The following is a 22101-nucleotide window of genomic DNA, read 5'->3' as shown; positions in this document are numbered from 1 at the left end:
CAGACTGATCGGTTCATTGTAAAACATTTATTTACTGATGTAAATGTGGTGATTTCTGTACACAGAGCCCAGAGGCAGCTGCCTGCTCCTCTGTCTGATACATGAAGCTTCACTTTTCATCCAAATAAACTTGCTACTGCCACAATTGTCAGATTTCATCAATGAGACCAACATTTAAATGCTAAAAAGAATTTAACATGCTGGTGGTAAACCTCTAAAAACCCGCGGATAAGTTAATTAACGACCGCCTTCTCTCCCGGCGGGACCGGGACGAGGACGTAATTTGGCCGGTGGAGCAGCGCTGCAGGCCGGCTGCTGTCTCTGTGAGGAGCCGCTCCTCCTGGAGCTTCACTTCTCCGAAAAATCGTCGGAGCAAACTTCTAACCCGCCGTCATTTGGGTAAACTAACCGCACATTTGGGACCTAAACAGTTACTTTATCGCAAGAAAAAATATTAAAACTTAAGAAAGTGACGTAATAACAGCGCTACAGCAAGAAATAAAACAGCTTTTCGTTTTACAGCCACGGGGGATTGGGACAGCCCTACCCCTACACGTGAACGCGCAAAACGGAGGGGTAGGGGTAAGTGGTAGGGCCAAGGGGTGAAATGGGATTGGGCCTAACACTTAGGCACTGGCACTAGACGCCAGGGCAGAATCGCTTGGTGACACGACACATGAGCAGTCTCTCAGAGTTTTTATCAGACAGCCGGTTCCGGTTCATGTTATTGGCCAACATTTTAGTTTGTAAATTGAATAGTTAAACTACAAAAAATGACCCAAAAAGTAGTTGAAATACTTGACACAGCACAAAATATGAATGTAGTTTTACTAGTAGCAAGTTACAGCAAATTGAAGCTATGTAGTTCAACTACATCTCCACAACACTGGTGAGAAGTGGCGACCAACACAATCTATTTATTCTACGTCTACAGTGTTAGGAATGGTGTCATTATTGCACAGTATCAAAAAAGTTCACATGTTTTGCTTTCTGGGAGATATCACCTGTTTCACCCAGTTAAGGATGAGCGATTCAGCCACTGTCTGCTGCTGCTGGAACACCCACTCTCTGCTGCTCTGAGAAGGGACAGTGTAGACAGGAGGAAACAGGAGGAAACAGCAGGAAGCCAGTCAACATGCACCACTCACTAAAACTGTGGTCTGACTCACTGGCTTCCCTTGCCTGTTACCATTTTCAAAATCCCCTTCACAGTGGGTAAGAACAGCAGAGCTCAGAGCTAGCAGCCCCCACACTGAAAATGTCAAAGTTTTGATCAAGTTTCACACAGAAACACAGAAATGTACGTCTTTGTTGTTTGTTGTTGCATTTTCCTTGCGGGGAATTAGTCTTTTTAATGACACTGTGATTGGTTCAAAGACATGCAAACAAGCCAGATTGTTTTTTTGCCCTATAGCAGATTGATAATTGGCGCAGCCAGACCTTTTTCCACAGTACAAAGGTCTTGCTTGGCCAGACTGGTAGAAAAGTGACAAATCCCTCACCGGTTTCCCATCTGGGAACGCTGCCAACTGTGGTCCACAGGTGAAGAAATGCTGCTGGAGTTGGAATCAAAGTCTGCAGTGGTGCATGAGTGCGTTTGCTCGTTCACCTTACCAGACCTGTACCTGGGATTTTTTATATGACTTAAACTGTCAGAAACTACTTTGTGCTTTTACAGTTGATCAAATCTTAAGTCTTGGGCTCAGCTCGTTGAGATCAACCCTTCAAAGGGAGCGAGAATGATGTACTTTGAAAGGACATATTTCTTGGAAGTGCATTGTGAGCTTTTATCATTTCCTCTGCACAGTACACATAGAATATAATAGTAGGTAAACAGCACTGGATCCATCAGCGGTTGAAGTTTATGGCCTTATTTATGGAAAAAAAAACATCCATTATTCTAGATTATCAGACCTCCTGCATCATTCTGTGCACCACTTGGTTGCAGCTCTCTTTACGCTCCTAATGGCCATTAGTGTGACGTATGGTGCAGTGTGTTGTCACGAGAGAGTGAAAGAAGGCACGTCGAGTGATTATTGAAAAACACTGAATCAGGCTGATTGGCTGTTTCTCTTCCGCTCCACCCCAGCAACCACAGACTGGCAGCTGAGTCAGGTTGGCTGCCTTCATTTTGTATTGGACGGCAAATACGCCACTCAGTAGGTATACTGTAGGACGTTTGCTGTTACTGTAATAGTTGTGTAATTGCACTGATTGAGTCATCCTCTGACAGAAATACACGAGCAGCGAACGCAGCAAGAAGAAGCCGAGCGTCGTCTGAAATGTAAATTTCACTTCAACAACAGCATAATCAGCCTTTGACAGGATATGTGCCTCATTCACATTTGCAGGCTTTCCAACTTCTTTTCAAGGGTTTCGCGGTATCACACATAGTGACAGGTTACCATGTGGTGGAGGAGATTTTTAATGAGCAGCTGAGCAGTGAGGTTTGACCTGTCACATTGGCTGACCATGAGAAAAAGCACTCACAGGCAGAGACGTTTTAAAGATTGATATTACACCGGGGAAAAAAACATTTACACTGAAAAAAAAAAGTCAAATTCAGAGAATAACATGACATTTTGACTGGAATCCTCACCAGAGCTGCTCATAGGAAGATAAAATGTTGAAGATATTTGAGATGCTTGACTGGACGGTGACCTCGCAGTGTGGGACAAATTTGCCAAAAAGGAAAAAAGGGATTCTACTGAGAACCTGAAAAATTGATTATCTTTTATTTTACATTATTGTGCTTTCAGTTAGATTCAATTTAAATATTTTTCTTGTTATATATAATATTTTTCACATTTTTGTGCTACAGCACCTGTGATTCATGGGTTAGGGATCTAGAAAACCGGTGTAAAGGACTTATTTCGTCCTGGTGAGCTTCACAGAATTTATTCAGCAATAATGTTATATCTTTTGATGTGTCACAATTATTTTTCCTGCACTGCTGAGTGACGATTTCTATAGCTCAGATAGACACCGCAAACCGTAGAATAAATTCCCCCAGTTAGCGGAGGAGAGCCAGGCTTTAAAATCCATCGGACAGACGAGCTCACACCTGAATTGAAATGATCCAAGAGATCGGTTTGTCATTTACTGCTAGATGAGAAATGGGATATCTCTGAAAGATTCCACCAGAATATATGATACAGGCTCAGATCAGCTGCTGGACTGCTCAGAAAAAGGAACAATATGTGTGCACTGATCTGAAGCATGACTACATTTTAAATTTAATGAAGGCATAAGTGCTCATGTCCCCTCAGATTTAGTGAGAATGGACAACCCCTCCAGTCAAACCTGGCTTAATCTAAAATGCTGCAGAGATGAGGCAGAGGGCAGCTGGAAATATATTTAGTTCAGAACTGATCTCTCTATTATTTTACACCCACACACATGATTTTATCAGTCGACTGCTTGAGCTAAAAAAAAAAAGAAAAGAAAAAAACAATACATGGATACAGTCAGAAAAGCTGAGGAGAAGACATGAGTGGAGTCACCACATGCTCACATTATTATGTGACTATGAAATATATTGATAAATGCTAATTTCATGCACTGGAAGGTGTAACAAATGGCAAACAAATAGAAATGGCAGGTCCTCCCCCCTAGTTCATGTGCTATCTTTTATGCAGGTGAGAATACATGAACGTTTTAATGGAGCAAATCACTGCCAGATCAAAGAGTCCCAGGGTCATGTCTCTATCATGTCATACCCTGCTCCAGCTGTTAAATGCATTTCCACTCCATCAGTTACCTCTGTGTATAGGAGTTTGCAATGGCAGCGGTTGAAACGACCATTCCAGACATAGACATATAGACAAGCTGGTCAGATATTCTGCTGCAGTGACTGACAGTATAAATAACTCAATTTGCATGAGTGTCTCATCGTCTTCTGTTGTACGTCTGACCATGTGTCTGCTCGATGTTTCCTGATCAATAAACATGTCATCTGGAACAGAACTCTGTCACCAAATGAAGCTGAAATCTGAACGAGGAGCTATCGACCAAAATAACTTCATGGCAGGGAAGAAGCTGCTGTCTGCATACCCAGACCAGACATCACTGAGAAAGAAAAGCAGCTTTAAGAGCTGGTTAAGATCAATGTAAATCACTTCCTGCTGGTTCATTAACCCCAGTTAGCTCATCAGTCTGAGGCTACCACAAATAATTTGCAGAGGTGAGTGGTTGAAACTAATGACCAGACCTTGGCCAGTCTTTCGCTGCCATGTTATTCTTCCATCTTTGTCTTAAAGAGAACATAGACGATCTACCTGACTTGACTCCTGTCACTCAGACCCACATGTTCCAGCTTATTATGGTTTAGCAGGAGGCTCAACCTCCCTCACAGCCAGAACCGTGGCTCTGCATCTAAAGCTGTCAATTTACCTGTTGCCTGGAATAAAAGCACAAATATCCATATGAATATCTTAAAGGGATAGTTCAGTTTATTTTTTTAATTTTGTAAATGGGGTTGTATGAGGTACACAAAAACAATTAGCCATACCAGCCCATAGTGCTGGAGAGAGATACAGGAGATAAACAGCTGTGCAGACCCAAACTAACAGTGTGTTTTCACTGCCTACAAGAAGTCTCATCTGAAAATAATACACCAGGTTAAGCATACATTACACAAATTATTTGCGGTGCATCAACTGGTCGGGAAGAAAAAGGAGTTTATCTGCAACTAACTCCTCCGCTGTATCACAACGCCTATCAGCTGTTTGAGTCAGACTATATCCCCCAAATTTGACATATCAAACCCTCGTTCACTGGATGTGTCGGGTCTCTGAGAACTATAAACTATTGCGATAACAGCCGTGTATAAAGTGAGATTAAAATGTAGACTAAACAACAGTTCCCATTGCCTTTCTGAGGTTGATTTTCTGGTAGGCTACTTCTGTTAGGTATTTTTTTACTTTCAATTTGTTTTCTTGTAGAACGGGTGTGTTGTATCATGAAATATTGCAGTTTTCCACCTCCATGATTAATATTTTTTCATCTATGACTTCCTATAAGCTGTAGGTCCCTCTGACTGACTGATGACTTGCTGCTTGTGCCAGCAGGTGAAACTAATGTTGACAAAGTGATGATTTAGGATCGGAAAGTTTGTTGTTGTGTTTTATTTCGAAAATTTCCGGATGCTCTGTGCGTTTGACTTCCTGTGTGGGGCGATCTGATCGACGTGGATTGATGCGTCATGGCTTCGTCATCCGGCAAAAAAAGACCTGCTGCTTATTTCTCATAGATATAGAAGACTAGATGACTCACCTGACGCTGCTGCCTAATGACACGGCATCACCACATGGCTGCCATCTTGGCTCAGGTAACTCTCTCCCTTAGGCATTAGGCCTATGGTGCAATGTTCTACTAAAACAACCAGGGGCCTCATTTATCAAAGAGGGTGTAAAACTGCTACTAAATATTTGCGTACGGCGAAAAGACGAAAATGGCGTACACCCTAAATATTTACACCTTTTTCAGATCAATCAAACTGTGCGTACGCACAACTCTCCGCAATAAATCACACAGGACTCAAGAATGGTGCACACGTGAACACACCTCTTACTCCGCCCCCGGAACGCCTATATACAACTATATATGGTCAGCACGTGCATATTTAATTAGCCATGTGCTCTCTGTGGCGCAGCAACTTTTGTGACAACAAAGTGACAACGGAGACAACGGGCGGAGGACGGGGGAAAGAAGCGGAACTTCTCCGCTTCTCCGAAAGCAGATACACGGGCAATAAATCAGTCAGAAAAATGATCTTGCATTTTAATAAGCTACAATAAAAACAAAAACCTCCCAAATCTCAACAAAAGGGAGCAGAAAGAAGAAGAATCTTATGTAATCTGCCCCTTTATCCCAGAAAATCTTTTTTTTTTTTTTTCTTTTTACCTAGATGTTAAAACAATGTAGGAAGCAGGACGATAGTTACCATTATTTTGCATGCCTTTCCACTACACAGTTACAGCTCTACTGGACTCGGTTGAGGTCATTTTCCATTAGGCTACAGCTGAGTCCTTCACAGTTCCTCCTCAGAGCCGCGTTGTCTCACTCTTTATTCTCTCCTCTCGTCAGCTCCAAACACACGTGCACCTCGTTAACTCAGGTGACAGAATAATAACAGTCTAGGCTGCAGATCAGTGTGAGCTGCTGCCGGTGTGTTTTTAAACTTGGATGGTTTGATCCTTGTCAGACGTCACACATAGCCTGATCAAAAAAGCAAAATCCTCAATCCGCTCTGTTTATCAATTAACATAAAGCCTAGTGTTATTATAGAGCGGGTTGGATTGCCAGCATCAACGGCCCACCACTACCACAATTACTTCAAAAAATCCTACTGTGCTCTTCTAAATGTACTCCGCTCCTCTCTCCCTCCCACACTGCAGTTCTCTGACTCAGCAACGGTGTCGCCAATTCCTCCTGTTCCTCAAAAAAGGCGTACGCCAGGGTCAAAATGGGTGTAAATGTCCGCACTTTTCCCCGTCAGGTTTTGGCTTGATAGATCCCAAATTTGGCGGAGAAAAGTGCGTACGCACAAAACGAGGGGAAAATGGCGTAAAAAAAGGTGTATCCACAATGATAAATGAGGCCCCAGAACTTTTCAAATAGTTTGGTTTGTTATGAACATCAGAAATGCAGCTATCATACTGCATACAGTACTTAAAATCACAAATAATTTAAATCGTGTACTTTTCTATGAAGGTAACATATACTGTAGTAACATTATGCAAATAGTTAAAGTAATAGCTATATATGGACACAATTGCACAGAGAGAGTTATGAATAGTTTTTTTGGAGCAGATGACTGGTTCACCCATCTACTGCAGAGTCAGAGTCAGAGCAAGTTGCCTAACCCAATATGGCCGCCTGTGAGTTACAGCTGCTTGAGTTGGTATTTCTGCCAGACTGCCGAAGCTGTGACGGACTGGAGATGCATCAGAGACACACCACAGTGCACGCAGAAGAAATCCTCCGACTGACTTGAATGGGAGCGAATTAATCCAGAGTCAGTGGAAATTGGGGGTTAGTGGTTTGTGGAAGAGGCGGAGTGATACTAACTGGTTATAATTTTGAGATAGAGCTGTTTATCTCCCATATCTCTGTCCAACAGTGGTACGGCTAACTGGGGAGAGCAGAGAACTGTCTACTGCAGATATTATGCTGAGGGGCCATTTGTACCTCATACTACCATACTCTGTGGAACCATGAAGGTGTGCTTCTGCCGTTTCTGACACTCACAACAGAAAGTTTGCTTATAACTGTATTTATTTTTATTTTTCTTCCTCCTCAGTTCTGCCACCCCCTCTACTTGCCACGATCACTTTCATTCTGTTTCACTATAGCAGATCGTGCAATTTAGTTGTTGATTCTGTTGTCAGACGGCTGTATGAGTAGAAAGTAAAGCAGTAATTTGTTTGCGGCTCTTAAATGCTACCTGTTAACCATTGGAAATGTCAACACTTAAGCCCTGACAACTTCTATTAAATCACAAATTTGTGCGTGCGGAATCTTCTGACAGCATGACTCTAAATGCAGGTTTACATCCCTGTGTGATCTGTGGTAAAGTTAGCCATCGATGTGAGCAGGAATACAGTACCTCAGGAAAGCACTTGTTTGTTGGATGTGTGGATGGAGAGGGCTTTTTCCCAACGAAGCTGACTGACTTAAAACATGTCCTCATCCGCCATCATGCAGCAAGTCGAGTTCGAGTGTTATATGATTCGAACCAACGCAAGGATGATACATTGTTGCGAGTAGACAACAACGTCCTCGCAATTACATCATGGAGCATCGTCGGTTTATTTTCATGTTGACGCCAATCTAGACTACATATCAGGAGACTTTAACACACCGTGGATATGAACGGCTGGTAAAACTGTGGACATTGAATAATGAATTAACACACAGCCTACATTTAGCTTACAGTAAGACGCTCTGCAATCAGACGGACATATCACAGAAGACAACAGGCAAGAGCCTACCACAACTCTTTTTCTTTTGCCATACAAGCAGGACCAGCGAGGTCAGTGGACAACAGTAAGTTCACAATTGCAAACATGTAAAAATCACAAAGTTGGCTCATCATAACAACAGACCACCGCCACGATGCAGACCAAGGAGCAATTGTTTGGTCCACACCAGAGTTGGAGGCCAGTGTTCACACTAGGGTTGTTCGGTATACCGGTACTAGAGTGGTACCGGGGTACTGACGCATTTAAAACGGTACCATACTGCGCTAAGATGGGACCGGTACTTTCATTTTGCGTAGCCGCATTGTAATTTGAGCCGAGGCGAGTGAGCTAGTCACAAATGAAGCAAGGTGCTTTTTTAAATTACCGTTACAGCGCCACCTGTCCATGTGCCTGTGTTTATGTGTGTGCGCGCGCTGCGCGCGAGAGAGACGGCCGCCACAGACTCATTAATTAATGCAAACACTGCTGGTTTATAAGTTTCGTTTTTACCGCGGATCACCACTGGCATGCATGGTCTCTCTCTCTCTCTCTCTCTCTCTCTTTCTCTCTCTGTGTGTGTGAGTGAGGGAACACAGCGAAGGAGCGCTACGCGGAGACGCGCAGAATCAATTTGGTCTACGTAGGGGAAACAATAGTTGTGTGTTTGAGTAAAATGAACGTTTGTGTTTCATTTTATAAACTACTGAGAACAATTTCTCCCAAAAATTACAACTGGTCAAAATAACAAAAAAAGATGCAGTGTTTTCAGACCTCAAATAATGCAAAGAAAACAAGTTGATATTCATTTTTAAACAGACCACTAATGTTTTAATTTAGGAAGAGTTCAGATTAATATAGATGGACATTTAATCATGCAGCAGCAGTAACTGTTTACTGATTTACTGATTATTTACTGATTATTTACTGATGCATATGTTATAGTTCTAAGATTTTCTATTAAAATAAAGCCAATAATGACATTTTTTGTATTCTCTTTTTATTTGGAAAAGTACCGAAAAGTATCGAAAAACATGTTGGTACCGATACCGGTACCAAAATGTTGGTATCGTGACAACACTAGTTCACACCAATCCAAACCAACCAAGGGGGTAAAGGCTCCAGGGTTTGGTTCAACTGGACTAAACAACTAGTGTGAACGCGACCTTAGACTACAGAGGAGGACCACCTGGTAGACCTCCAGTTCTCCCTGTACACTTGTTAAAGCTGGAGCTGATAAGAGGAGACAGATGAGACTTTCTTGGTTAACTGGCACAGAAGCCTTGAACATGGAAAGACTGTGTTGGGCTTGTCGGCCTCTGAAGGCAAAACTCTCTCCGCTTTAATCTTCTACATGGAGATCAGAGAGAGGAACTGTGAGCCTGGAGCGATTTGGTGCCTTGCTTGAGGGCACTTTGACAGGGATAGAGCTTATTATTATTATCATAGACCCTCTACTTAATTGGTGGTCTGATTCTGTACTGTTGCTTTTCTAAAAAAAAAAGTTGCTCAAAAAGAGTAGAAAGCAAGTTAATGAAAAAGAAGTAGGAGAAAGGCTGTAAGTGGTGTCAGCTGGGGATACACAAACAAAGTCTCCCATGATTCAAAAACAAAACAGCAACTATGAGAAAGCAAATTGTTATGTTGAGATGTGAGGCATAAAAAGGGCTCTTCCCTAAAAACATTTTTGTAGAAACAGAAGTGATAATTGGCTGTTAGTGTATTTTGAATAAAGTGTCCTCTGCAGCTAGAGTACGAGGTGAAATACTAATGAAATTGAAAAAAATGTCATATCTAAATAGCTAACAGTTTGAATATCAAGTTTGACAAAAGGAGTAATGAAAATAAAGGAAAAAATAATTCAAATTTCCTTGATGAAATTTCTTTTCTACTTCAGTGAGTCTCCTCAGAGGCCAGCTATAGTTCACTCATGCACTTTGAAAATTGGATTATGTGTGCTCTTTTTTAATAATGCCATTTATAAAATAAAATACACAACCCTTTATTCCAAAGCAGTTTCCCCATTTATATCTTCTTGTGTTGAGTTCCCAAAAACACTGGGCTTTTAATATGCGAGTTTGAGGTGATGCAAAAGGAGCAAATATCATACAACCTGGAGTTGATGATTTTTTATGAGGATTTCCATTTCTTACTTTACACTGGTTCCTTATTATATTATGTGCACACAGTATATGCAACACATGGTGAGACTGCTTGCACTGTAGTTCCAAAGGATTTACAAGTTGAAAATAATAACTCTGACCTTTTAATCACAGTAATCATCCAAGAACTAGGTACAGTATAGGTCAAGTTCTGTCACTGGTAATATTCACTGTAGTGACAATCTTTCTGCTTTATCAGCGTGTTCAAGATGTGCTTAGGTTTAAGAATTGTTTGCTAATCTCTTTGAAAGTTTTCTGGCACTGCCAATGGTTTGTTCTCGTCTAGTTACTGTACAAAGTGCTGATGAAAACTTTTCAGATAACTTGCATAGTATAGATGTCTAATAGCTGTATCACTCTGCATCGCAGGATTATGAGGATTATGGATTAGACCTCAGATTCAATTAAGCAACGTGATTGGTGAAAAACTGAATTTTTAGGGACTCAAAATCTTTTCTTTCTGCACAAAGCTGAACTGAATCGGGCAGAAGCCGCTACACCCGACTGACTCCCTTACTAATTCAATACAGTACCACACATTTAGAGAAGCTGCATATAAAGAGAAACTGTCTTGATAGAAAGAGATTCAAAGTTTTAAAAACACAATTGAGAAGAAGAGTGTGAAAAATTTGAGGCAGTTTAGTCAATAAAAGATGCCCGGTCACACCGACACGCAGGACCGCTAACTGTCAGGTCCCAAACAGACAAATAATTCACTCAAAAAGAAGATTTATACCATCGGCTCCTGTCTCATAACAGTCTGTAAGCCATCGTTTTTGTAGAGCAGTTTATACTGTATACCAGCAGAGGAATAACCCAACTAATGAGCTACCCAAGCTTCCTCTATTTTGGACTTACAACCACTCAATACTCAGCATTGTTAAGACAGTCTGATCTTGGTCAATAGTGCAAAACAGCAGGTCAGAGTTCAACAGTGATGACCTCAACACCCACAACCCAGAGGGAGTGGTTTGATTCTGTGGCAAGATTTCAGAGTAGTTTAATTGCTAGTTTAGCCAGGCCTTACCAGTCTGACCACTCAGTCACTTAAAAAGAAAAAAAAAAAAAAAACTTTCCTGGTGATATTGCACAAAGCTGCAAAACTGTCAAACTTTATAATCAAAGCCACAACATGAGACATCACTTTGCTCTAAAAGCCACCTCAAAGGCAGCACGTCCAAAAAGTCTCTCACACAGCTCTGAAGACACACAAAGCTACAGTTTAAGCAGCAGTCTATGTGATACCAGAAAATCTGCCAGAGTGTAGATGTATCATGTCCCATTCCTTTGTCACATCCTCCTCAGAAGAAGCCTCCACTACCTACATCTGTCAATGTGTGTTCACTAACAAGAACTACTCTGCTTTCTGTACATGTGTGTGTTAACATTTGGAAAACACTGTTGATTAAACACCCACACACACAAATGAATACCAACATTATAGCTGACATTTACTTGAACAATTACAGTAGACTAAACTAAGTTAAAATTAGATTGAATTGAATTAGTCAAACCTTTAGCAAAATATGTTTTTTTTTTCATACAGATAAGAAGAAGTAAACAGTATTCTTTGAAAAAAATAGAAACAAACTGCTACATGTTCCTGTATAGTCTATAGACAAGTAACACTTGGTTTTCTCTGCTGCTAAATGGGGTTTCTTGCCATGAGCAAGTGGAGGCTTCAGCCATTGTTGAATTTACAAGACAAAAGGTTTTCAGCAACACTGCATCAATGTTAATAAAGTAATTCATTAATTCATTAATTGAATCATTTGTCATTTGTCAATCATTTATCAAGTGATGAGATGGGCCAAGAAGTGCTAACTTCAGTAGAAGACACATGGTGACATGGGTTAATGTGAGTAAGACCACTGCCTTCGACCACTGGCCATTAGCTCTCTGGGGGTAAAGATGCTGAAATTGCAACGTTTGTGGCTACAACCAGGACTCAAATCTGCTAATGTGAAAGGAAATGTATTCAGTTGTTATATCATTTTGTTGGGTAACAATTCCTTTTTTTTTAAGCCACAGGGCACCCTTGAGATATTTCTACTGCAAAAATAAGTACAGCACCGTCGTGGCAGAACACCAACAAGTGTGTGCATTTCAGCGGCAGGCTAAGCTGAGGTCTTTGCATTGCTACAGTATGTGTCAGACTGTGGGCAGCGTGGTGGAGACGCCTCACACTGCTGGGAGGCTACATAATGAGTCCCACTGTGTATTTTCTGCTTTACATCTCGACGCTGGCTGTGGGGCCTGATGATGCGAGGTTTTTTTTATGTGCTTGTTCATTTGTGAACAGGAGAGGTGTGGAAAAATGTGAACAATATGGTAATATGTTCACTTAACCTTTGAACAGCTAAGAGGAGCCTCCAGTTGGTGTATAACATTGTGTTTTCTTGGCAGGTTATTTGGTATTTGGCATCTGCGTGTCAACATGTTTCTCATCTCTTTCTCTGAGTAAAGCGGCACAGCCTTAAGATTAATTTTCTTATAATTAAATTTTCCCCCAATGACTACTTCTTCTTTCATAATGTGAAATGTCCTGACTTTCTGCCAAATGAGGCCTCGAGCTCTATGTCCCTATGTCACATTGTGTCGCAGCAGCTACATGTTTATCACACTGATCCAGGTTAATTCTAGCGGACACACAGGTGTGTTCTCTGTCCCTTAGGTCTCACAGGACACTGGTCAAACCGAACACCCTATTCCGCCTGTCCAATCCCTTAAATCTTTTGGAGTGCTTTGTGCCATTGGCAGAGCCAGTTGAAAGTGAAGGCAGAAGCTAATGCAGTAGTGCTGTAGCACATAATATCCCCATGTGAGGCCGGCGTGGGTGATTCATTATTATCTAATGATGAATTTCTCTAGAGTTGGGTATTGAGGCCAAGGTCAGTGGATCAAATGGGATTTGTGGTTGGTAAAATGTCAGTCTGATCCACGGCATGGAGCCCAATCCTTTGGTATGATGATACAAGTGTACAAACACCATGGGAATACAAGCATGCTTGCTCTGTCTCTCCCTCAACACAAACACACCACAGGTATCCAAGCTTGAGATGAATGGATTGTAAACCTCAACTGGACCTTCCATTGAAAAACACCAATATACCTAAATCCCTTTGGATTTTTGGTTACATCTGTAGAATTTAAACATTGGCTATTGTTCTTCCAAATAATTAATTGGTGGTAACAGTCTATTACATCTATTACGAATCCATGAGTGTGTTCAACTACCATATTTCCCTAAATAATGGCCGGGGGTCTTTGTACTTGGCTTCTATCAGAGGTTGAACATTATTTCTAATCCCATCTCTTTGACATGTGTAATTGGTCAGTTACTGCAGTAAGACTCTATACTTCCCATAACCATTTCAAATTAAAATCCCTCTCACTTTTCAGTGGACAGAAACTCTTTACTCCTTAATTGGTCCTTTATAGCTGTGCTGACATGCTGCAGTAAGCGTATTGTCTCACTACCGCTTACTGTCATTTGTCCTGATGCTCGTGATGGCCGGTCCGATCCAGCCAATCCAATAAAATCAGAAATGACTTTCACTGTCAGTGCTTGCATTCTTGCAACAAGAGCTGCTTTATTTTCACGTTTGACTTTTAGGGTCATTTTCTATTAAATGTTTGATAAAGAGTTTGGCATGCCAAGCTGAGAGGCGCTATGCACAGTAGTGGAATGGGGATCAACTTCAGGCAAGTTAAATTAACTTTTAACCTTTTGCCCTGTTAAAGTGTCTGCATTATGTTTTAATGCAGTGCCAACAATTCAGTAACCATTTCAAATAAAGTCTTTCACAGTAGATGTGTTTACATGCAGTGTTTGACTCAATCTGATTGAACACAGTCAGATTAAATAAATCTTATTCGATCTGTATACATGAAGGCTAAATAAAATGATCCACATTCAATCCGCATATACATGGCCCCAGCTGAAGCTGGTTATATACAGCTGTGAGACTGACCACCGGTGAGTGCTTTGGGACAGGGGCGGGGCTTACGGCAGTTGAAGACAGCAGAGATACGTGCTTTCACGTCGGAGTCTCCAAACCAGAAACGTCTTTAACAACACCGGGAAAAGTCGTTAGATTGTCGCTAGTCGCTTTTGACAAAAAAAAGTCAATATCATTTAGCGAGAAAGTCGCCAAGTTGGCAACACTGCTTTGACTTTCCTATTTCCTGCAAACGTCAATACCTGACTCCTACGTACTAGGGCGCGCATGCACAGAATGAATAATCCACTCTATCAACCGAATCCACTCTATTCAGCCGTTTACGTGCGGCATGAAGCTGATTATCAATCGGCGTAGACTACCTCTTTCAATCCGATCCGAAATTTAATCAGATCCGGATTAATCGGATCCGGTACGGTGTTTCCATGAGACATTTTGAATTTCGGACCCATGTAAACGCAGCTGTCATGTATGATCGCCCCTGTGTTCCCACATCAGGGAAGGACTGGGAATTTGATTCTTGCCTGTACTTGAAAATGATCAAATGCAATATTAATATGAGGTAAACTGTCTTTCTGGAAATCCCCTCCAGCCAAATTCAGGTTCCCTTCATCCTACATTTTCTGCCTTACCTCGTATTCCACGTACTCCTCTTCCTCCACCTCGTAGGAAACCGTTTGGATTTTGATGTGTTCGCCGTCCTCCAGCAGCTTGGCCTGAGGATCCTCTGTGCCGGGCGTGTCCGCCCCTGCTGTGTTGGACGCCTCCTTGGCCTTCTTCTCTGTGAAGGTGGTCTCACAGCACTCGCTTTTGTATTCCTTAGCCTTGATGCTGCCGCTGTCCTCCTTGTATAGGATGAAGTTGGGCCTGTAGAAGGCCTCCACTGCCAGATGCAGCGAAGTGGCATCTAAAAGTTGCTGAGATTTCACCTTGCCGTTGGTATTGTAACCTCCTCCGCTCACTACATTGCTGTTATTCACCTTTCCTCCTCCTCCTCCTCCACCTCCTCCTCCTCCTCCGCCTCCTCCTCCTCCACCACCACCACCTCCTCCTCCAGCAAAATAATTAATAATGTTTTCCTGGTACTGGTTATTAGGGAAGTCTCCCCCATAACCATTGACCATGTGCTTACTGTTTTTGTCCAACAATGGGTTCTGGAGCTCACTGAGGTTCTCCATGTCAGCAGAGGTCAAAAGGTGAGCGGGAGGAGCTTCTCAGTGATCTGAGCTCTAGTGAGGAGATGGAAGACTGCTGTCTGATGTGGGCTCCTCTGTGACGTGTGTTGATGTCAGTAAAGGTGTTAATGGCATTCAGAGTTCAGCGCTCAGAGACCTGCAGAGGAGACAAACAAAATAGAGACGGCAGGAGTTTTTAGATTCAGAGAGTTTGATTTGACATCTACCAGCAGGGTGCAACGGTTGCATGACAATTTACCAAACACTCCTCCAGATCAGATCAAAGTCCAGCCGTCACTCTCTCAGCAGCAACAACTTTAACAGCATTTCGCTTGTCAAGAGCTGCACACTGCAGATGACTCAGTTAGGTTTAATTTCCTTCCTTTGCTTCATACACATACATACACACACGTCTCAATGTAGAAACATCAATATACACAGTGCTGCTGTGTCCTTTTAAATATCTCAATATAAGGGGCCTATCTCCTTGTATGTGTGTTTCATTGTGTCTGTGTGTGTGTTCTTTGCACCTAATCAGATTGTTATCGCTCCATTGTTTATGCCTTATTTGGTGTCATCAACCTCGGTGTCTGATACGGATCAGTTGATGCCTCCTATAGGTATTAGACGACTGTAATCTGCTCCATCTGTGGAAATATATGGCTGACATTTAAGATGAAATTACTTTGACATTGGCAGCAAATTTAATTCTCCTTCATTTATTCATTCACCATGTGAATATTTGATAAAAGGCTGAACCGGAGATTTGTTTGTTTGTTTTTCATACCTGTGTTATTGTCTTTAATGGAAGTAATATAACGGAATCACCACTGTTTACATCCAGGTCTGATTGCTGATGGATTAATGGATACTGGAAATAAAGTTTTCATGGTTTTCAAAATAAAATATGTCTTGCTATGAATTTAGTATCTAAATTTCAATGTTAAGTATTCTGCAGTAACTACATATTACATTTCATTATAGACAACTGCTTTACTTTTATACAACCCCCCACCCCCACCCACCCACCCATAAAATAAAATGCCCAGATGTGTGGCTGTTAGCCATAAAGCTGTTAGGAGTTAGGACCTTCAGTGTCCTGACATTTCACCACAAAACTTAAAGCAGAGCTGCACAACAATTATTGCAGAGTGGAACAGTCTCCAGAAGTCATATAAGTAGCTACATTTGAAATTCATCAGTATCTTACACTTTTTATAATGATACCAACCATACAGTGGAATGCTAATATTTGCTTTGAGTGTTGCTCCCACGGGGGACAGACAAAATGTCACCTTCTCTACATTTAACCATCAAAGAGATATTGCTATTTCCTCTCTGCTAAAATAGCCCAGAGTTGTCTGCTTCTCAGTCGCCACCCTTAACCTTTGTCTGATTAATCTAAGTTTAAAATAGAAATGCCAAAAGCAGATTATTTCTCAGGGTCTTGACCCCAATCGTGTATAGCTGGCTTGCTGCAGTATTTCCACACCCATAAAGAGAAGGTATTTCCATTTGGAGACAACAAGATTACACATATTGCAAAATGGCATTGTAGTGACAGGATATGGATAATCCCTTGTCAATTGACAGGTCAATAAATTCCATACTAATCATCTCATAAATTATTTGATATCTCCTGCATCCTTTGGTTAAATAATGGTTCATACCTGTGCTTATTCATTTTCAGGGAACAAGACTTTAATCATTATATTTGCTTGACCTTCATTGTCTTTACCATACACTAATATAACATTTAGCCTTAGGGGACATTAAGACCTAAGAGAATGAAGCTGTTTAGACCCTTATACAGAGGATGTAGAGGTCCTGCTGTATCAGTGTCCAGAGTGGGACACCTACAGATCATCAATGTGTTATCGTCCACCCATACTGTCCCGTCAGGTTTTCACCCTTAACCCACTGTTTTAATATTTCATTTACAGTGTGATCATCACTTTTGTCTTTTACTTGATTTTCTTCTTCTTCTTCTTTTTTTAAAAAAAATTCCTAAAAGTTATTTTGTCTTCGTAATTTCCTGCAGAGTAGCTTTTTTTGTTTGCAACACTTTTCATGTCTTCTGCCCTATGAATAAAATACAAGCTTCATGCTTCCAGGCTTCCTGGAGCACAGTAAGCACCGGACAGCCGGCAAAGTTTCCATGGTTCCTCCCTATTGGACCTGAATGTGCTGACATGGATGTTCCACGCCAGTGCCCTCTTTGGTCCACATATAGCTCCAGGGAAAGCATACTCATGCACTTCTTCAGTCAGTTGACTAAAAGTATGACCATCACACTTATGAGCAAATTCCCATGAAAGGCAGAAGCTGCAGTTGCTATTAGGGATGCACATTTAGAATTGTTTTCTGACCGATAATCGACATTCATTAACCAATTATTAGCCGTGTTAACCGATAAATTTAAAACGCTCTATTGAGTGTTTGTGACTATTAATCGCCTTAATCGTCTTTCGTCGATTGAGGCCACAATCAACAATGTCTTTTTGTTGTTGTTGTTTTCTTTTTTTGCCATTATAAAACACGCACATGTGCTGCAACAGCTGAGCGGCGCCACATCCACTGTGCTTTGGCTCAGCTGTTCATACTCAGATGGCGGCTAGATCGTCCAATGTTGAACCGGCTGGAGAGCTGCATAACTGACACATACTGTAAGTCTTCCTGTGTAACTTTTCACTGCGAAATATGACTGAAGGAACATGGAAGTCTGCACGTGTCGACACGCCCCCATGAGTTGACGACATAAGGAGCTAATAAGAAAAAAATATTAACTGATAGTATTAATCGGTTAAAGTTGCATCCCTAGTTGCTATGGTTGACATCTACTGACTGGTGAAGAACTCTGACCAAGATTCGAACCACAAAGTGGAATCTACCTTGGCAAACTACTACAACCCAGACAACTCCAAAGATGACCATTTGTGGATGAAAATGATCTGTGACTTCCTCAGGTTTGACAAATAATCAAATCTGACTTTCTGACAAAAACCTTTACATTTTTTACTGCTTTCTATTTATGGTTTCTAACAAGACAACTTTAACATGACGTACCCTTGTGTCCTTTTGTTTTCTTTTCAAATGTCAGAAGGCATTTACTGTTCATATCAAAGGATAGCCTCTTAAGTTCCAAGGGGCTACAAATAGCATTTAGCATCAATAAATCACTACTGCATTAATTCTTGAGTACTGCTGTTATTACCATAATCACATGAAGCAGTCTGCAAGAGCACGAGTTACTCCGACTGGCGCCTCTGTTGAGATCTGATGGTGGAGTTCAGCAGCTCAAACAGCGAGGGGCCAAACATCACATACAACTACAAAAAGATTTCAGAGTTTTTCCACAATGGCAGATGGTGGAGCCTCACACAAATATGTTCATTTTATTTTGTCTTCATTAAGATTTGCAGCAGCAAACAGGTCACTGCTGATAAACTCCGTCTTTGACAGGGTCTGGGGGACACAGATACGATGGCTGTCACGCAGCCATAATAACTATTTCCTTGTTTCTAACACTGTAAAAGCCCGACTCTGCAGCGGCACTACAAGCTGACAGCGGATTACTTCTTGTGTCATTACTTTGGGATGCTCTGTGAAATCTTTTTTGGTGTTGTCATTCTTCCAAATTTGTTGCTGATGTGTTGTTGGTGCAGAGAAAAGCTTCTTTTTTTCTCTCATTTTAGTAAATGGGAATTTTTGTGTGAATAAGCTATTTCAGTGCAAGCAGAGCCATGTAGGACACCTCATAATGAGAGGAGATGAATGTTATAGAAATAACCATGCTTCAGTCTTGTGTGTGTGTGTGTGTGTGTGTGTGGTGTGTGTAGGCGTTTGTGCGTTGTCCATGTACATCTGTGTGTAAATTCATGTGTGTATGAGTGGGTGGATGTGTTTGTTAGAGAGTGAGAGCACAACAAAGAGATGGAGTGAGAAGAGGGGGAAAGAAAAAGAGAGATCATACTTAAATATGATTCTTTGCTTGAGTGCATCTGGGCACGTTGGTCGACAGCGGCGGCTGGGAGGTTTAAAGAGCCGGGAGGTACAGCTGAAAGCGAATGAGGCAGAGCAAGCGCTATTGCGAGGAAAACAATTCAGCATGACAGAGATGGCACAAGCAGGGGCCCGTGTTGCTGCAGTGGCGCTGTGTAGGAGTGCCCCGAGGTGTCTGACAAGGGGGGATAATAGATTAGCGGACAACCTGTAAGCATCCAGGTGAGGGGGGGGTAAGATTGAGGCCGCGGCACCGCTAACATGCCGGCCACGCCGATATCGTCTGTGCGCTCCAACCCCATTAGACTACTGTCAGCACACTCTATTTCCCTGTGTCAGCCCGTTGCCAATCAACCTCAGACCTCTGACCCTGAAGCCGAGAGCGGGTATTATCAGCCGGGGCCTCGAGGCCGGAGTGGCGAGGTGCAGCTGAATACCAATGTGTCTTATCTGTCTGCCATATTTACCAACCCATTTCATCCAGGCTGTCTCTCACAGCTTCGCCCGGGTAGCGCATGTGGAGATCTGCTCGCTGCACTCGACAACAACAACTTCATCTTTCTGTAATGTAATTTCGGTGGCGGTGGCTGCTGTGTAATATGCATAATAATGCAACGCCAGGTAGTCGTTGGTGATCACAGAACGGGACGACGCACGAGAGCTTAATGCCTAAAATGCAAATTGCATCCTAAAGCACATTTGTCAGTGAACTGTATCCCTGGCCTCAGCATATGAAAGTCCACTGACAGATTAAGCAACAGAAAAGGATGAAGTGGGTAATGGGCTTAACGCAGTGTTGACTGATCCTTTTATGAACTATTATCATCAAAGGAGACTGTGTAAAAATGTCGTAATCCACATGAAATTAATCTGAATCCTCCTCCTGTGTCAGCAGCCACTGCTGATAGTCTGTCCCCTCCGTCGCCTCGTCTATCTGAGGAGCTGATAAAACATTAAACACTTAGCAAGGAGCCTTCCACTGAGGAGCCAGGACTCCTCTGGAGCCTTGTACCATTACCGTCATATCACTTGGCTTAGTGTTTTCCACACCTCTGGCGGATGGTTTAAAGTGTTCCTTGATGTGTAAATCTGCCACTGAAAATTTCCGCCACATGTGTTTGAATTATTCAATGGGACACTGCTGTCAATAGCAGCCATGTACAGTCTAACAACAAACAACAAGCCAACCTGGACATGTCGCTGGAATGCATTGTGATTAGTGAGAGGCAGGCTCCAGCTAAGTTGTCTTCATTGCCTATTGATTGTGATCTCCAGCTGCTGATAGCAAGACAGCATTTAGATTATAGTATGGCTCCAACAATTACTTCTGAAACAGATAGATAGATAGATAGATAGATAGATAGATAGATAGATAGATAGATAGATAGATAGATAGATAGATAGATAGATAGATAGATAGATAGATAGATGCAGTGGATGAAGAGTTTAAAACCTGACACTTTTTACACTGAGGTTTCTTATTTCTGCTGCAGTTCAAGCAGCAATCAGACCTGACATCACTTCTACTGTCCCAATTGTTGCAGGCAGCAGAAGTAGATCAGAGAGAAAAGGTAGAGATTGATCTGTGGGAGTGTTTTATTTTTAGTTCTATTGTATTTCTTGCCTTCTCACCTACATTTTGGATGATTTTTCTTTTCATACCACCCTGAAGAATGACTTATTGCATTAATGAAAATTCAAGCTGCCAGTAAAATATCCTGAACGCAGACACCAGTACAGTACAGTACCACTCCTTTAAGCTCTTTGTTATCTTTTTTTTTTCTTGGCTTTCTTTGTTTGCAGGGTGAAAAATATTCGTCAATTCAATCTTTTGCCAAGTGAAAAATACAACGTTACAGTTCAGGGTGATTTTTTTTTTTTGATGACTTCAAAGCGCATATCTCAATCACAACAATGAATCACAACGCAAGGACGAGGATATATAGTCCAGCAGTGGCAGGTGTGAACTGAGCGCAGAGTTCTTTATCAACATCGTCCTCGACCTCCTCCGTCACAATAGACACAATGTATTGCAATGCGTCACATCCAGCACTTATATCTGGGCTGATTATCTCTGAGATATGAGCAGGTGCGTTCGCGTAAAAGAGAGAAAGAAAAGCGTAAAGACAGTTTTCATCCCAGTTTGAGAAAAAAAAATCATTATCATGTTTAACAGCTGTGAAAAGCGCAAAAGCAAAGTGTGAGGAAAACTAAAAACCACAATACTGTGATCATTTCCTACCTGTGAGTTTTTGACAATCCAAATATTGTGCGGAAGCTGCAAACACTCGCTGGTTCCCGCCTGTACATTATGGCTGGGATGCTGACGGTGTCGCACAGAGAGAAAGACATTTCTCTGACTTTCTCATCTGAAGAAATAGCCAATCACTTCTGGCGAACAGGTCTCCGCTCGGCAAGTCGCCGCCGTCACAGCCTCGTAATCTGTCTCCTCTATAAACGCGAAGGTCTCGCTCCCCAATAAACCGTTTACCTTGAGAGTCGACTGGAATGTTTTCACCCTCGGAAAGTTGATACACCTCCTGAGTGTGTGTGTGTGTGTGTGTGTATGTGTGTAGGGAGAGAGAGAGAGAGAGAGAGAGAGAGAGAGAGAGAGAGAGAGAGAGAGAGACCTGGCGCGGGGAGGTTCGGTGACGCGTATGGAGACAGGAGCCCAGTACGCTTCGCAGCGCGCGCAGCCTCCCTGCATGCATGCGTTTACTTTGACTGAATACTTCTAACGCGTGAACGAGGTTAATCTTCTCTTACAGCAGATGATGTGTGTGTTTTTTTCCTGCAAATCAGCAGACAGCTGAATCCAAAGCCGTCTTTGAGTGCTTGA

The 22101-nt window shown here is 42.0% G+C and overlaps 1 protein-coding gene across 1 annotated transcript in view; it reads right to left on the bottom strand.

The window, feature by feature from the left end:
* Window positions 1-21872, bottom strand: part of syndig1l (synapse differentiation inducing 1-like) — a 40749-nt gene extending 18877 nt beyond the window's left edge. The window contains exons 1-2 of the mRNA XM_085770902.1: window positions 21505-21872; window positions 14718-15417 (exon numbers count right to left, since the gene is read on the bottom strand). Of these exons, the coding sequence (XP_085627028.1) occupies window positions 14718-15263 (546 nt within the window). The 5' untranslated portion in view covers window positions 15264-15417; window positions 21505-21872. The remainder of the gene's footprint in view (window positions 1-14717; window positions 15418-21504) is intronic.
* Window positions 21873-22101: the final 229 nt, after the last annotated feature.

This window comes from Trachurus japonicus, chromosome 24, assembly GCF_045865225.1.
Source record: "Trachurus japonicus isolate A0001 chromosome 24, Traja_1.0".
NCBI classification, from domain to species: Eukaryota; Metazoa; Chordata; class Actinopteri; order Carangiformes; family Carangidae; genus Trachurus; species Trachurus japonicus.
This window is presented reverse-complemented; position numbering and strand designations above follow the sequence as displayed.